This window comes from Anomalospiza imberbis, chromosome 5 (genome assembly GCF_031753505.1).
Source record: "Anomalospiza imberbis isolate Cuckoo-Finch-1a 21T00152 chromosome 5, ASM3175350v1, whole genome shotgun sequence".
Classification (NCBI taxonomy): Eukaryota; Metazoa; Chordata; class Aves; order Passeriformes; family Viduidae; genus Anomalospiza; species Anomalospiza imberbis.
Genome location: NC_089685.1, coordinates 69,021,757 through 69,039,131, shown reverse-complemented (window position 1 = coordinate 69,039,131; position 17,375 = coordinate 69,021,757). Strand labels below are relative to the sequence as shown.

Sequence of the window (17,375 nt, the reverse complement as noted above, 5' to 3'; positions counted from 1 at the left end):
GATGCCTAAAGTCATACGTGTTAAAACTGCCCTGTCGAGGGACTCAGGAGATCCTAAGCCCAGTCAGAAAGCAAACATTGTTTCATCTCCATGGATGTGAAATGAACCTTTTACTTTCCCCAGGTTTGGAAGGGCCTCAGCTGAATTCAGCATCAAGATTTCTGTTTCAGGTTGCAGGAAGGAGGGATGCAGTCTGTCAGAGTAAAAAAAGTGACCAGAGTTTTAGAGAACCTTATTTATCTGTAGGAAAAAGGGTTTGCATAGGAAAGGCTGAGCAAAGGCAGGGCAGCAACTCACAGAGTTCTTAAGGTTGGAAAAGACCTGCAAGGTCATCAAGGTCATCCAGACTAACTGACCACCACCCTGTCAACCAGACCATGGCAGTAACTGCCACATCCAGTCATTTCTTGAACACCTCCAGGGATGGTGATTCCACCACCTCCCTAGGCAGTCTGTTCCAATACCTGACCACGCTTTCAGTGAAGAAATTCTTCCCGATGTCCAGCCTGGCACACCTTGAGCCTATGTCCTCTTGTCCTGTCGCTGTTGCCTGGGGGAAGGGCCCGACCCCCACCTGGCTGCGCCCTCCTGTCAGAGAGCTGTAGAGCCATAATGTCTCCGGAGCCTCTCTTCCAGCCCCAGCTCCCTCAGCTACTCCCCATAGAACCCCAGACCCTTCACCAGCTTCGCTGCCCTTCTCTGAACTTGCTCCACGCCTCAATTTCTTGTAGGGGCCCAGAACTGGACGCAGCACTCGAGGTGGGACCTCCCCAGTGCCGAGAACACAGGCGAGTTGAGACGCTTGAGCGCGTCCAGAGGAGGGCTACGAGGCTGGAGAGGGGCTGGGAACACAAGCCCTGTGAGGAACGTTTGAAGGAGCTGGGGTTGTTCAGCCTGGAGAAGAGGAGGCTCAGAGGTGACCTTATTGCTCTCCACAACTCCCTGAAGGGAGGCTGTGGACAGGTGGGGTCGGTCTCTTCCACCGGGCAGCACTGACAGAACAAGAGGACGCGGTCTCAAGCTCCGTCAGGGAAGGTACGGGTTGGATATTAGGAAAAAAAAATTCACCGAAAGAATAACAAAGTGCTGGCATTGCCTTCCCAGGGAGGTGGTGGAATCACCATCTCTGGATGTGTTTAAAAGAAGACCGGACGTGGCACTTGGTGCTCCAGTCCGGTTGAGGTGCTAGGGCTCGGGTTGGACTGGATGATCTTAGAGGTCTCTCCCAACCTCAGCGTTCTGTGGTTCTGTGATTCGGGACAATCCCTGCCGCGGTCGGCTGGCAGAGGTGACGGGCTGCGGTGCGATTCCCTGGCACGCAGACGGCAGGCAGGGTAAGCAGCAGCCAGTCAGACCCAAACCAGGCTGCGCCCGGGCCGACGCCTCCCTCACCGCGAAACCGGGGCCGCGCAGCTCTGCAGCAGCTCCGCTCACAGACCGGGAGTCTCCCGTTCTTTGGCTTTGTGAAGGGCCGAGATAAACCCGCTCTGAGTGCATTGCAGGGGTCAAAGCCTTTCGCTGCCTCCTGCCCAAATCTCTCCTCGCCGGTTATTCTGCGCGCCTCTACCACGGCACGGCTGCTTGTGGCCGGCGCACGCCCCTTGCGCCCGGGTCCCGCCAGCCCCGCCGCTGCTTCCAACACCCGCTCCCCTCTCCAGCTCTCCCCACAGCCGCAGCCCCGCTTTGCCCGAAGCAGGGGCAGCACCCTTCCCTCGGAACACCCAGAACCACGCGGGCGGGCCGCCGGGCCGCCGGCCGCTCTCCCGCCCCGCCCCGCCGGCCGCGGGGAGCTGCAGGCCGGGAGCGGCGGCGCGGCCGCAGGGGCGGATGGGAGCCGTAGTCCGAGGGCGGCGGTGTGCCCGAGGTGGCCGGGGCGGATGGCGCTGCGCGGCTCGCTGCGGGCCGGCCGGGCGCTGCTGCGCGCCCCGGGGCCGCCCGCCCGCGGGCTCTGCGGCCGGGTGCGTGCGCGGAGGGGCGCGGGGCGGGCGCGGGGCGGGCGGGGAGGCTCCCGGCTGACCGTGCCCTCCGCTCGCCTTGCAGCCGCCGGCCTTCGGGTTCCTGTTCGATGTGGACGGCGTGCTGGTGCGGGGCAGCCAGCCCGTGCCCGCCGCCCGCCGCGCCTTCCAGAGGCTGGCGGACGGCGGCGGGCGGCTGCGGGTGCCCGTCGTGTTCCTGACCAACGCCGGGAACTGCCTGCGGTCGGCCAAGGCCCGAGAGCTGTCCCAGGCGCTGGGGCTGCAGGTAATGGTGACGGGGCAGCGGGAGCGGCGTCCCGGCCTCGGGGCGCCGGGAGCGGCGGCAGGAGGCAGCCCGAGCCGTGCCCCGGCAGGGCAGCACCGCGAGTGCCCGGCCTGGCCCCGGCCCGAGCGGCTGCAGAGGGGCGGCGATGCCACCCGACCGCCGGGAGGAGGGGGCGAGACCCTACCTGCGGCTCCCAGCCGGCCTCTCGTCCGTCCCGCAGGTGTCTCCGGAGCAGGTGATCCTGTCCCACAGCCCCCTGCAGCTCTTCAGCCAGTTCCACCAGAGGTGCATGCTGGTGGCCGGGCAGGGGCCCGTGGAGGAGAACGCCCACAAGTATCCTTTGCGCCTCTGGTGCTCTGTGCATCCTGCTGCGGCGTCCCGGCTCAAGGCTGCTGCTCCTGCCCTGCCCCTACCCCTGGCACTCGCTTGCTCAGCTTCTGAAGCACAAGGAGACACAAAGGTCATTGGGCTTACCTTGTGGGGCAGCCTCCTTATGGACAGGCTCAGGTGCTGTTGATCTCCGTGTTGGTCACTTCCTGGCTCCCCTGTTCAGTGTTTGGCTTCTCACGCTCATGACTTCTCCTGTGATTGCTGTTCTGTTGGTGGGATGGGACCATGAGGACTCCGTCAGCTTTAGGTGTCTCACTTTTGAGATAAAGTTATGCTTCTCCCAGTCTCTCACAGCAAAGCCCATTAGAGATCACTCCCAACTGTCCCAGGGATAAGGTTTTCCCCAGAATCTGACAGCAATTGAAGGAACTCAAATATGAAGGGGCTTTGAGCAGTTTGGTCTAGTGGAAGGGTTTCTTGCCTTGCTGAAAGCCATGAGGTTATGATTTAACTGCTATGTTACTAGGACTTGCATTCTTTAATCCTATAGATGCTTCTGCAAGTAACTTAAAGAAAAACTGTCACTTAACAAAACCCCGAACAAACCAGTCTCCACAACATTCCTTGATGGTCTGAACTAGCCTGGGGTTCAAGCACGTGGTCACCATAGAGGCCCTGAGGAAGGCATATCCCCTGTTAGACATGGTGGACCTGAGCCGGAGGCCGAAAGAACTGGTAATTTCCTGAAGCGTCAGCAGAAGGGGTGTTCTGCTGCAGAGGTGCTCACAGCACGCAGCAAAGGGACAGGGCAGCTGCCAGTGAGGTCCCTTGGCAGGAGCCTGGCACTGACCCTGAGCAAGCAGACCCTCTGCTCTTCCTGCAGAAGTTGGCTTCTGCAGGAAGGGCAGCGACTCTCCCCTCTCCTTTCTCATGCCACGCCTGCCTTCCATTGCTGTTCCTTGCCGTGGGGGGTAAGGTGGTTTGGTTGACATCTCCAGCTCTGAGACAGGAGTACAAGAGCTGTGAAATCCCATCTGGGATGGGGGAGGGGGAAAAATATTCCTTCAGGATTCCAGGTGGCTTTGTCCTGCCTTATTATGGAACTGCCTTGGCAGGTTCAAGGGAGGCATTTTTAGTTTTGTTTTGGAGATGGCATTAGGTTTTGCATTACTAATCCAGCCTTCCTTTTATTCTGGCAGCCTCCTCCCACCACTGGCTTCCCCACTATAGAAGGTAAGCAGTGGCCTGTGTTTACATATGAGCAGCAAGCAGAGCTAAGAGCAAGGCAGGCCAGCTGGGATGGGAGCTACGGATGTGCTGTCAGCTCACTGCTATCCATGGGCAGCATCTTCAGAGGGTACAGCCAGGAGGCAGCCTCGCTGCTGCAAAAAGCTGGATAAAAGCAACTTTTCCCTGTGCCGTGTGCCAGGATCTGGAACCAGTGGTGCACACGGTGCAGTGATGTGCAGACTGGAGCCCTGGCACCAGCCACGTTCCACTGGTAGCTGTATTTGCCAGGGCAGCCCAGCACAGGAGGGGTTTTGTTAGCGGGTGGCTTTTGGATGCTGTGAGTTTCCAAACGGTTTCCTCAAAATCTTGCAGGGGTGATTCTGTTTGGTGAGCCAGTGAGGTGGGAGACAAGCCTGCAACTCATTGCTGATGTGCTCCTGAGCAATGGGAACCCTGGGGCAGAGCTGCAGGATGTACCATACCCTCATCTGCCTATCCTTGCCTGCAACATGGACCTCCTGTGGATGGCTGAAGCCAAGATGCCCAGGTGAAAAGCACGTGTGGTATTTGGTTTAGCCAATTTCATACTCCTCTCGTGCAGATGATCTTTCCCTACTGTGCTTTTTCAGCATTTGAATGTTTTAAGAGCTTGATTGTATGATGTAATTAGCAGCAGAGATATGAAAGCTGCATGAGAAAAAAAGGCTAAAACCTGGGGAGCAGCAAAAGCCAGACCACTGTCTGTGGAAGTGTGTGTGTGGACACCGTGTCCAAAACAGGCAATAACCAAGGAGTGCTTGCTGCTCCAGTGGTGGTTCTGGGGATGATGATGACCTCCTTTCTGGGGCAGGTTTGGCCATGGCACTTTCCTTCTCTGCTTGGAGAGCATTTACAAGAAGGTGACAGGCAGGGAGCTGAAGTACGAGGCCTTGATTGGCAAACCCAGCCCAGTCACCTACCGCTATGCCCAATACTTGATCCAACAGCAGGCAGAGAAGCAGGGCTGGAAGGCTCCCATCCGACGCCTCTATGCAGTTGGGTAAGAGACTTTTTCCTGCTGGTTTCCTTGGGGAGTTGCAAACTGACTGCTCTTCAGTGGTGTGGGGCAGGGTTTGTTTGGTTTGGGTTTTTTTTTTTTTTTGCTTACTTGCTCGTTTTTTTTTTTCCCTGTGGATATTTCTAAAGTTAATATCAAAATTCCGATGGTAACTCTGGATTGTCACATCCTGGAACAGAGGCTTGCTAGCTTTTTGTACCCTACACAGCAAAGCTGTGGACTGTAGGATGCAGAGTGCACATAGGACAACTTAATTAAAGACAAAATTAAGAGACCCAGATGTAGTACTGCTAGATCAGTTTGGCCAAACACTTTGGGAATGTAGGGGTTGTAATCCAGTCATGGCTGAAACTGCTCTGGGTGCTTGGGATGTGCGGTCTCCCCTTTGAAAGGTGCACATGTCCTGAGCAGGACTCACTGGTGGGTAGACTCACTGGCCCACTCCAGCTGCTCCTCTTGATCTTAGGAACTATCTCACACCCCTTCCTCCTTCAGTGCTGTCTTCATCTCAGTCCCCCAGAGCCAGAGGGCTTGTTTCTCATTTCTGAGCCCATTCTCATGGGCTTGTTTCTCCTTTCTGTTTCACACTGTGACCTTATCCAGGGATAACCCTATGTCTGACGTCTATGGGGCAAACCTCTACAACAACTACCTCAAGTCAGCTCAGCAGAACCAGGTCCAGGCTGGGCTGAAGAGGAGCCCACAGGCAGCCAGTCCCCAGGCTGAGGCTTCCCTGGAGCTGAGGAATGACTGCGACAATTCAGTGGAGAGCTGCGAGTCGATTCTGGTCTGCACTGGGGTCTACCGCCACAACGGCGACGTTCCAAAGAAAACAGTGGAGACAGTGTTCCATGGACACCGGGACTTCTGCTTCGACCCCAGCCTGGTGGAGGCATCTTACGTAGTGCAGGATGTGGATGATGCTGTGCAACTTGCTTTTAAAAAAGAAAACTGGAGCTAGGGGTTAAGACAGGTGTGCCTAAAGATCTGCTGTAAGGGGTTTTATGTACTGGAGAGGGAAGAGGGGAAGAACGGGGAGGGACCTGGGGTGATTTTCTAATCTAGCTAACGTTAAAGAAAACTCCCTGATGCAGCACTAAAAGCCCCTTAATGTTATTGATACTCATCTGCCATCCTGACAGCTGCCCACAGACTTTCAACTGTGACTGTACATTGCTGCCAGCCATAATTGAGCCATAATGGAAACAGGGTATAAGGAGTAGGCTTATCCCAGCAATCCCAGTTTTGTTCAGCTCTCACAGCTCATTCTTTTCCACACTTTGTGTGCAAAGATCAGGGGAGCCCACCCTCCTCTTTGTGAGGTGTTTGAGGGCAAAGCTCTTCCCCACACAAGGAGCCACCATCAGCCATTTGTAGAATGTGCTGTTTGTCCAGGCTGTGACTCGAGCACACCAGAAGCTGGGCTGTGGTGGCTCCGTGCCAAGAGAAGGCTTTAAGGCTTAGCATTCTCCTCGTGAAGAGTAAGTGCCTACGGACTTTAACAAATTCTCTTTGCCTGGGGATTTGCCACTGCATCACTGTCAGCCTGAAACAAAGTTCTGTTTTGCAGTCATCTGGCAGCTGTGGAGAGGCAGGGCCCCTCAAAGGAAGCTTCAGTAGCCAGAGCAACTTGCTGCAGGGCTGAGGTGAAAGTTATATTGTTCCCTCCCCCCTATTTAGCATTCTGTGAACACCCCTGCCTTTTCACATCCCACTAGGGAGCCAGCAGCCTGCGCTCAGCAGCAGAGGAAACCACCACAGAGTTTGAATTGGCAGAGTTGTCTTTGCCCAGAACTCAGTGCTGCAGCAAGAGGCTCTTTTGGCACCCACTCTGATCCCAACTGTTGCAAGGAACATCCACCTGCTCCAGCTGGGACAGCTTCCAAGAGGGGCCCTTCTTTGGAACAAGGGCCAAACAAAAAGAGTCACAGTCCACCTTTGCTCCTTCCTTGTATGCAAAGATTCAAAGAGAAGATCATCAAGCCAGGATAGTACCAGAGCCCCAGACTCCCAGGCCTGATCTTACAGAATACAAATGTCTGTGTCTTCCAGTTCTTTTGTCCCTCTCATCTCTCATGTGGTTTGCAGCTCAGGGATACCCCATACAATCTGACCTCTGGTCCCTCCTCTTTCTTTAACATGCAGGTAGAGTCCTCCTAACATGAATTAGCAGCTGGGACTTGCCTGCCCAGGAACATTTCCCTAACAACATGCACCTTCTATTGCCTCTGTTCTCCTAGCTCTCCTATGCAGAGAAAGATAAGACTTGTGTCTCCACAGACATTCCAAAGATAAGCAAGGTTTGCATGAGAAATTAAAGCGAAAGATTTGGCTTAGCAAGGAGTGTCTTAATTCCAGAGGAGCACTGTGATTTTAGAAGCACAAATCAGCCTGTGTATATGATGAAAAGCCTTGGAGCCAGCACAACTGAGTTGGTTTTGCTAATTACAGTCAGCTCACACCACACTGAAGTATCAGAACGGGTCTGCTCTGCCTCTTCTTTCCACCTTCCTGCTTTACCAGGCAGCTCCGTACACAGGGTTCAAACAAGATGTTCTGCACAGAAGTTTGAGTTCTTGATCGAAATCTCAGCATCCATGTGCACTGAAATTCTGCTCCAGCAGCTCTCCAGCCTCTCAATATGGATGTATTCTCCTAGGAAGGTCACTGCAGCGTAGGCTCTGTTCTTAAGTTGTGCCAGGCTCTGTATGTGAAGCAGATCAGGTGCTCTTTCAGTTATCCAGGCAAAAGAGTTCCTTTTCTGTTTCTCTATCCTTCACTTCATGAATAAGAGCAGGAAGATACCTCTTGGCATGTGTTTCCCTCTGTGAAATCCACAATGGGAAGCAGTTTCTTCCTCTTACCACTACTTGGGGTTCTTCTCCTTTGTCTCATCAGGACAAGAATTGCTTGGCTGCCTCTAAAAGCAGCTATAATGAGAAGAACATGGATTTGAATCCTTTTCCTTTCACTAGAGAGAGAAGGAAATTACCATTTCATCTCCTTGCACAAAACAAGGGCTTGTCTGCAGTTCCCAGAAGAGCAGGCACAGGGAAGGACTTGGGATATAACACAGGGCAGGTCCTTTAGCACCTCTCCACAGTCACAGCTGTGCTGTGCACCCAGCATGCAAGGCCTGAAACTGGAGCCCAAATCCCATTTATTCCTAGGCTATCTCCAGTGTCCCTCAGCCTCGCTTTTCAGAGGGGCCATGCACTGCAGGAAGAGGAACACTCCCTTTGCTTGCAGTGCTTGCTGACTTGGGTGGTAACTTTCATGGGATTCCTTGGAATGGTCCTCATAGATAGACCTCAGGGAGCTGGTTGCTGGCAGGAAAAACGAGCCACACCTTCAGCGTGGTGAGTGCTGACTGCAGAAATGCTGAGGTCTGTCCCTCTGCAGCCAGCCTTTGGCAGAGCTGTGTCTTGTTAGAAGTGTGGTGCCAGTTACTCAGAGAAAAGGTGCTGCTGAACCACTGTACCCTGAGGGCTGTGGCACCTCTTCCAAGGAAGAGGTTTGTGTTTGCACAGAGAGGGAGCCAGGCATCTCCGTCTTTGGAATAGCAGTGGAGGTGAGCTGACTGATGTGAATCTGCTTCAGATGTCAAATCTGCTTTTAGCTCTGGATTTGGGTGGTTTTTTTTCCCCACCAGTGTCCTGTGAGTCTTAAAAATGCATAGGAGGAACTTCGGTGATAAGGAATTAAAAAAAAAATGCTGTGCTTGCAAGTTGGAATTGAACAGAAGGGAGGAGAAGGAATCTAGAAATATCTTGTACCCTTTCCCTAATTCGTACCAAGTAAGGTTGCATAAAAAACTCTGCTTTGTTGCTCTCTGTACTAATTAGCCAGATGGGCTGCTCTTGGTCTGAGCAAGGCAAAGACCTTTCCCTTCTTCCCCTTCTTGGCTCCTTGAAACAGTGCACTTTGTCCAAGTCCCTGCCAGGGAATTGCATGGACCCACTGGATGGAGTAGGAAATCTGGCTTCTCCAGCTGCTGTTGGACAGTGGCTTGATTCTGAAAGGTTTCTGTTAATGACACTGCTTGGCAGGTCTCCTGTGTTCCATGAGTTGTGCTAGAGTGCTTTACAGGCTTGTAGCTTATCTCCAGTTAATTTATGGACATCTGTTATTGCCAGAATTCAGTGAAATCCTTTTTCCTTAGAATTGCAGCTTCCTGGAATTAGCTTCCAGCATAGCTGGAATAAAACTCTTCCTTTGTCTCATGTATTGCTCAGAAGAGGTGTCTCTGAAGCAGTATTTCTGTCCTTTGGAGCTGTCATCCTTCTGTGCAGATTGTGGGACCAAGCAGGAGAGGGCACTTCACTGCTGATCCAATACCTTAATATTTACATGGTGCACTGCCCCATGCAACAAACAGGGCAAAGACCTGATCCTAGCAACTCCATCTTCCAAAGATGAGCAGGTTTTAGTCAAGCCAGAAGGGAGCTTGCAGCTGAGACTAGCAGGAAGGAACCAAGGGCTAGACCTTGTTTTGGATCTGAAGCCAAGAGCTTTTGTGGCATGGGATAGAATGGTGGCCAGAGAAGTCAATTCCTTTATTCCACAGGACACATGCAACTGCTAACCTGGCATTCAGGGCATCAGATAACACTGCTGTCCCCTTCCTCCCAGTCCTAATCCTGCCATGTCTTTCTCCCTCCAAGAAATGGTAATGTTTCAGATTGTGTCATGAGCACTGTAGAAGAGTGATTATGTGTCATTCAGAGAAATCACAAACTGTGATTATTTTCAATTTCATATTAATTTCAATGCAGTTACAGTGTTGCTGCTTTGTTCAAGCACATATGTAAAATAATAAAAGATGTTTCATTTGAAATTAATTTTAACTTCCTGTGTGTACATTTAATGGCTATTATCCTGCTCTCTTTCACATCTTTGCCCTAGAAGATTATTAGGGCAAATTCTGTTTGCTTTTTCTTTTTTTTTTTCCCTGTTCTTCAAGCTATTACCAGATTTTCCTGAGGGAACCACCCTGAAAGATACCCCTTCAGCAATTAACTAGCAAACTTTCAGACTAGAAGCAAAAGCTTCCCCTGATTTCAATGGAAAACTCAAGATCCTGCTAGGTGAAACCATCACCTTTAATAATCTAGAAACAGCCAATCCACTTGCATTGTTTTTATATTTTATCAGAAAGTTTCCCATCTACAAAGTTCACAGCTCACAGGAGGCACATTAGACAGCAAAACAAGTGTGATGCAGAGTCCTGAGAACTTGATGTTGAAAGCAACAATCACTAAAGCAGTTTTGGAGGGATTGGACAAGGATTCCCAATCTCAGCAGAGAAAGGAATTATAGTCTACATCCTGGAGAAGTGACCTACAGTCCCAGCCTCTAATAAATAATGATAAAAAGTGTTAATCAGCCTCCTCCTTTTATCCAGTGCTCTGGTAGTTGGAGCACTCACCCAAGGTGGAGCTAATCATGGTTTAGTTAAGCAGGGAGAGATCACAAGCTGAAACTCCCAGGTGCATGCTTTTAACCACTATTGTCAGAGCACAAGGGCAGCCTAGGGTTAAGGTGTCCCTTGTAGGAGAGGCTGAGCTGGAAGTTAGAGTCCCATAGAAGTCCTTACCCAGCCTAAGGTGCAGAGTTAAACACTGAGGAAAGACCAACTTGAACAAAAGGATTGAGAGCCCTGGAGGAGTTTGCTCCCAGGGGAATGCTGTTAGAAATGCCTGCCAGGGTGACCCCTGGGAAGGGCTTGGTCCCTGCTTGCCCTGGTACCTTTAGGGGCCTGTCCAAACCTTTCAATTGCCAGGCCTTCCTAACCCCAATTATAAAAGCACAAATTTTTATGTTGTTTTTTTTTTTTATTGCTGCAGTTAATTTGATGAATGCACTATGCACTTACAGACCTTCATAGATCCAGTTTGCAACAGTTTAAAACCCTGCACCAGCAGGGCAGCTACGTGCTCTCTAGGAACCAAACCTCCATCAAGAAAACACTTCTCTAAATTCACTATAATAAACCCACTTTTTCTTTTCAGTCATCTGAACTATGAAGAACTTTCACTTTCTCAAGGTCAGATCAATAGATGCTCTATGCTAAGACTGAGTGAAGACAAAATACCAAAAGCAAACCCCAAATCCACTCTCCAAGCCCCTGCCCTGCTACAAGCATGAAAAGAAATGTCTTGGCACTTTCTGCTGGCATTGAAAGCTCTTTGAACTGAAATGTAATTACAAGCAAAAGACTGTTAACACTTCAATATCCTTTTGAAGAGGATCTGCATTCCCTGAACCATAACACAGGATCAGCAGTTTAGTTACAAAGGCTGCATTCAGAAGCCAAGGCATCGTTGAATTTTGGTGCTGGCCAGGTGAAACTTTTTTTCATTTATCTGTCACTTCAGCCCTGACCATTTGAATGGGTTAGACAAGGGCAGCACAAAGCACGTGTCAGAGAATCCCAGAACCTTCCTTTCCCACACAAAAGGCATTTTAAGTATGGTTGGAGCAGATTATGCTTGAACTCCCTGAGATCAGCTTTGCCTCCTTCCCTCCCACTGCTGCCAGTTTCTGACAGCTTACTGCAGGGTATAATTAGGTATCTAGTTTCTGGTCTTTCTTTCAGGCATATATCTGCCCTGTTTTTTTTTTTTTTTTTTCTTCCCCCAAGAAATGGAGTCATTATTTTGTTTCCTCCCAAGTTCAGCCCTCAAGAATGTTTTGCCCTCCCCCAGCAGGGGTATTTTTGAGGGCACGCTTGTTTCCACTTGTAGTGTAAACTAAAAATGGTAGCATTTTAGATATTCAGTATGGCTATTGCACAAAACTCTGTCTGCTGTTTGCCTTTGAATATATGTATACACACACATCTCTATGCATACACATCAATACATAAAAAAGCCAAAAACATAGCTTGGGAGCTGCTAAAGAGTAGAAGCTATTTATAGCTTCACTTTTTTTAATGTTTTAACAGTAATGGTTAAGCAATAACACATCCAAGGAGTGCACATTGCATTAAATGACTGGATCACATGGGAAGCATCAGCTTGTCATATCTCATCCTACAGTGTGCTACAAAAAGCTCTTCAGTGCTTTCTCATGTAGAAGTCATTTTTCCCCTCATTCCCATTTTAAAGCAGAGGCACAATTTCTGCTTCCTTTCCTGCAAATAAGCTCCTTTCTCACCCTCACCTCTTTCTTTGCGTTGTGTTCGCACTGCTGGAGCCCACGCTCAGCCCAAGGAAGCCCTTGAGCTTCCACCCTCCTGCCTGGTGTTCCCCCATTCCTTGTCATAGCTCCCCTTGCCGTGCAACCACAGGTGCTCCCTGTTCCCACTCACCTACCTTGCATGCAGGAACCTTCACAGCCCCAGCAGGCATCCTGTGGTGTCTGGAGAACCATTTCCACGAGCCTGCTCTTGCCCTGCTCACACAGCCTCAGCCCAGCAGGCCCCCTGAACACCCAGCTGCTTCAATTCCCTGCTCCCAGCTCCCCACATCACCTGGGTGCCCATTTCCCAGGTCCGCACACCAGCTGTGGGTGACAGCCCAACCCCTCCCAAAGCCCAGGGATCCCCACCCACTTCCCTTTACCCCAGCAGGTGGGACACCAAGCAGCCACCCAAAGCTTTAGGGAATGAGGCTTCTTTGTGAAGTGAGTGCCTGTGGCAGGCTGCCGGGGCAGCTAAGTGAGCATGTCCAGCCTGTGGCACACAGGGAATTGCATTGCTCAGGAAATCCAGAGCACGACAGCCAACGAGGCAAAGCTGTCACTGTCTGCTGCCCAGGTAGGGCAGGACCAGCCCTCTCTGCATGAGGGCTGTTGCCCTGAGCGGCCCAGACGGATGCTTGGTTTTCACTCCACATCCTCTTGTAGAAGTGGAAAACTCCCCTTGCAGCAGAATGTGGCAAGACCAAGACCAATTTAGCTAATGCTGAGGGTGACCACACATGAATCATGGCTTGCCTGAGAAGAGTCAGGTGAAGGGGCCCACCCACCTTGGATAAAAGTCAGAATCCAGAACATAAGAATGTGGTTTTATCCTCACCACGGGCCACACAGACTTACACTGCCATCTAACCCAGCCTTCCTGTGGAAACCAAATCAGGAGGCACAGCTGGTGTCATTCACACCACTCTGAGCTGTCCTGAACTGGGCAACTGCCAACACCTGCCGAGGAACATGAACGAGCACCATAGAAAGCAATCCTCCTCCTTGGCCGTGGACTCCAGCCTCCTGCTCCCTATCAAACAGAGACCACCCACAGAGCCTTCAGTGGAGTGTTTGTGGGCCTGTACAATAATTGTAGACTTTTGTAGACAAAAGTCTAAGCAATTGTTTGGCCGTGGATTTTTCTTGGGCAGCAAAGTCAGTCAAAGAGAGAAAGCCTTGCCCAGGCTCTCATCCCTGACAATCCACACAACTCTAGAGGCTGGAGAGCAAAGCCAACACGATGGGAGTGTATCTGGCAAGGAACGGAGGAGGGTCACTGCTCTCTGTCTCGCATCTTGAATGTCCTCAGACCAAGCTGCTCACTGTGCTGCATTGCTTCAGGCACACAGAACCCTGCCACTCTCCTGTGATGGGTGGTTGTGGACCCCCACAATGCAGAGGGAACAATGGCCCCTGTGTTGCTGCAGCACTTTCGAGGCATTGATGTGGGACGTGGATCACGGGGAGCAGCCCTGGGGAAGGCAGAGGGGCTGCCAGAGGTGTGATGCCTGGGCCAAGCACCTTGACAGAGGCCCATGAGCTGCCTGGGCTAAATGCAGTGCTGCACAGGGCTGCTGGGAGCCTGCTCGGAGAGGTCTTCAGCCTCAGGCTGTCATGTAGTCACCTGCTGGAAAAGAAATGGCAACAGCCTCTTTGGAGGGCTAAAACTGGTGATCTTCTTAAAATAAATTGTTTTTATTTGCTAATGGATACGTGGAGTTAGCGAGGAAGCACATGGTGTGTTCAGTCTCATCTGCTGCTGGGGACCCTGACAAGGGGACTGAGAGGAAGGCAGTGACACAGGCAGTGCTGGTACAAGGTTGAATCTTGGCAAGTGTATCCCAGCACTGCAAAGACAGCGTGAGTGTAGCACAAAATAGATGTTCCCCCTCCGAGCTGCAGCCCATCCAAGCAGGGTGTGGCGGCAGGGATGCAGCAGCATGGGCTTAGGGGCAGTGTAACAACCTGTGCGGGGGACCATGGGAACAGCTGCTTGATGCTATCCCTAGATGTGGTACCACTGCAGTCCTGTGCTGCCCAAATAACCATATTAAAGCTTGCAAAGCCTCCAGTTACCTTCTCTTTCCCCCTCTGTTCTGACCATGCTTTTAGAAAACTAATTTATCTGCACCCCCTCGCTCCAGTCTTCACTGACAGCAATGCTGTTGCTGTGACTGTTTCTCTTCCCGTGCTTGTACTCCTGATTGTTGCTGTGTGCCCAAAGAAATCTTTGTGTCAATCCACCCCATGTTCTCATTTTCCCTTACTCAGTTCTCTCTTTGCTTCAAGTTTAAGCATGAATCCTCCTTGTACCCCAGACTGATTTCTCCTTGTAACCAAGAGCAGCCAGGGACATTGCTCCTCAGGGAGCCTGCAATAACATGTATTAGATGGTTGTCACTGCTGTCCTGGATGTCCTTTCTCAGTACCAAGCAGCATTTGCTCAGTGCCATGTGTTGATTCAGCAACATGCTAAAAACGTGAAGCTATTTTGCATCTTTATCGCAAAGTGTAGTTAATACAGACATTTGTGGAGAAAGTTTATTTGATGTGCTTCACATCATTGTCAGGCAGCACCTGGCTCATCACTGGTGGGCACAGGCACAAATGAGGAACTGGTGACGCTGAGCACCAAGCCACTTTGGAACATGACGTGCCAAGCCATTAGTGCTGGTGATAAACAGATGCAGCCAGCCATTAAGCTCAATCCGAGGCCATTAATAGTGGGTCAATAAAGGTCCTGATTGTTGCTTTCAGTAGAAGTAATAACTCTAGAGCTATTCATATAAATTCAAAGGCTCTGTCCCATCATGGCAAACCGGGCAGGGCCCTCAGCATGTGGGTTGGCTGAACTCAGAAAATTGGTGGGATAAAAGACACTTACTTTGATGAACAAGCACACCAGACCAAATGTAGGGGCAGATGAATGTCCAGCAGCACAGATGAACCACAAATGAGCGCTTCAATGTAGGCTCTGTGCCAGGCCAACTGGTCTTTGTCTTGGCCAGCCTAGAGAGACCAGGGGAGGCTGAAGCACTTCTGATGTTACGGAGTGGGTGCCGCGGTGCTGTGGCATGTCCATGGGCGACTCGCCCAGGCGCGGCTCGCCCCATTCGCGGGGTTCCTGCGGGGCAGGAGGCAGGATGCTCCCCGAGATGTGGAAGGGGAGCATCCCCGGGGACAGGGCGGGGGCGCCTTCCTCACCCTCCCGTTCTCGCCCCTCTCCTCCCCTCCCCCGGCCGCGCAGCCTCTCCCCCAGCCCCAGCCCCAGCCCTCCCACCGCCGCCAGCCGCCCGCCCCGGCTCCGGCAGCTGCTGCGGCTGCTGCTCGGCGCCGCCCCCGGGCTCCCCCGCCGGCTGCCGCCGCTCGGGCTCTCCGCACCGCTGCCGCCGCCGCCGCCGCCGCCGGGCCCGGGGCCGGTGCGGTGGCGCGGGGGGCGGGCCGGGGGCGGGCCGGGGGCCGCGGCGCGGCCGTCGGGCCCGGCGCGCCGGCTCGGGGGCCGGGGAGGACCATGCACCGCGCTGCCTCCAACCAGCGCTCGGTCTCCTCCTCCTCGGGCTCCTTCCAGCCGCCGCCGCCGCCGCCGCCGCTGCCGCCGCACGCCGCCGACCGGCAGCCCCTCTTCCAGAGGGGCTCCAGCAGCGGCGGCAGCCGGCGGGGCTCGGGGTCGAGCTCGGGCTCGGCGCGGGCCCGCCGCCCTCGCAGCCCCCGCAGCAGCGCCGAGGAAGAGGAGGAGGAGGAGGAGGAGGAGGAGGAGGAGGAGGACAGCAGCAGCATCAGCAAGCCCCTGGTGCCGCCGCCCGCCACCCCGCTGCCCGCCGCCGCCTCGCCGCTCCCCAGCAGCAGCAGCAGCATCAGCAGCGGCGGCGGCGGCGGCGGCGGCGTGAGCCCGGGCCGCAGCATGACGGCGGCGGAGCTGTACGGGGCGGCGGCGGCGGGCGGCGGGGCCGGGGGCGGCGGGGCGGCGGCGGGGGCGCTGCTGGGGCCCGGCGGGGCGGGGGGAGGGCGGCGCTGGGGCTTCCAGGCGCTGTCCCTGGTGCTGCTGCTGGGGCAGGGCGCGCTGCTGGACCTCTACCTGATCGCCGTCACCGACCTGTACTGGTGCAGCTGGATCGCCACCGACCTGGTGCTGGCGGCAGGCTGGGGCATCTTCTTCTGCCGCAACAGCCGGGCGCGCCGCCGGGAGCGGCCCCCGCCGCCCCCCGGGCCGCCGCCGCCGCACCCGCTGCTGCTGCACGGCCCCCCCGGCGGCCGCGGGGCCGGGGGCCGCGGGGCCGGGGTCCCCCCCCCGCGGCGGCGACTTCGCCTACGCGCACCTCGCCTGGCTCATCTACTCCATCGCCTTCACGCCCAAGGCGGCGCTGATCCTGGGCACCTCCATCCTGGAGCTGATCGAGCTGCGCCTGCCGCTGGGCATCACCGGCTTCCGCATCACCCTGGCGCTCTCCGCGCCGCTGCTGTACTGCCTGCTGCGGGCCATCGGCACCGAGGGCGCCGGGCAGCTGCTCCTGCCGCCGCAGCCGCCGCCGCAGCACCGCGCCGCCGCCGCCTTCCTCGCCACCTGCCTCGACCTGCTCGACAGCTTCTCCCTGCTGGAGCTGGTGCTGCAGCCCGGGCGGCCGGCGCCGCTGCCCGCCCCGCTGCGCTACCTGCTCATCGCCGTCTACTTCCTCTGCCTGGCCTCGCCGGTGCTGTGGCTGTACGAGCTGAGCGCCGCCCGCCCGCCCGGCGCCGCCCGCCTCGCCCTGCACCTCCTGCTGCCCGCCGGGCTGCTGGACGCGCCGCTGCTGGCGCTGCGCTGCCTCCTGCTCCTGCGCTACCAGCAGCCGCTGTCCCTCTTCATGCTGAAGAACCTCTTCTTCCTGACCTGCCGCGGCCTCGAGGCGCTGGAGACCTGCTGCCTCCTCCGCCCCGCCGCCGCCCCGCCGCCCGCCAAGTACGGCCCGGCCGCCGCCGCCCCCGCCGCCGCCCCGCTGGCCCACGGGCTCTCCGACGTGGACGTGGGTCCCCACGGGTACGTGAACGCCTTGGCGGTCACCGCCCAGGGCTGACCCCCCCCGGACGGGCTCCCGCCGCCTCCGGGCCCGCTCCCGGCAGAGTCTCTGTCTCTGCGTTCTGCTCAGGTTCCCTCCGCCGTGGCCGAGCAGGGGAAGGGGACGTGGGTTTCCCTGTCAGACTCCCGTTCCCCTCCTCCCTTCCTTATGGACAAATCCAGCAGCGGAAGCTCCGCACAAACCCGACTACCTGCAGGAGCCTACGGCTGACACTTGTCCCCAGAAAACGCACGTGTCCTTCACGACAAGACTTCTTCTAGTGCTTCTGCCTCTCCACT

The 17,375-nt window shown here is 54.6% G+C and overlaps 2 protein-coding genes across 2 annotated transcripts; both read left to right on the top strand.

Moving 5' to 3' along the window:
* The first annotated feature begins 1,816 nt into the window (after nt 1–1,816).
* HDHD5 (haloacid dehalogenase like hydrolase domain containing 5) lies at nt 1,817–6,909 on the top strand. Its single transcript, XM_068191836.1, has 8 exons — nt 1,817–1,958; nt 2,041–2,241; nt 2,462–2,574; nt 3,213–3,306; nt 3,771–3,804; nt 4,174–4,348; nt 4,652–4,840; nt 5,462–6,909. Exons 1-8 carry the CDS (start codon nt 1,878–1,880, stop codon nt 5,817–5,819), a joined length of 1,245 nt encoding a protein of 414 aa, XP_068047937.1. The 5' UTR covers nt 1,817–1,877; the 3' UTR covers nt 5,820–6,909.
* Nucleotides 6,910–15,462: 8,553 nt separating this feature from the next.
* TMEM121B (transmembrane protein 121B) lies at nt 15,463–17,120 on the top strand. Its single transcript, XM_068191834.1, is given in 2 exon segments — nt 15,463–16,310; nt 16,312–17,120. Coding segments are annotated over 2 exon segments (1,539 nt in total). The 5' UTR covers nt 15,463–15,554; the 3' UTR covers nt 17,095–17,120.
* The last annotated feature ends 255 nt before the right edge of the window (nt 17,121–17,375 follow it).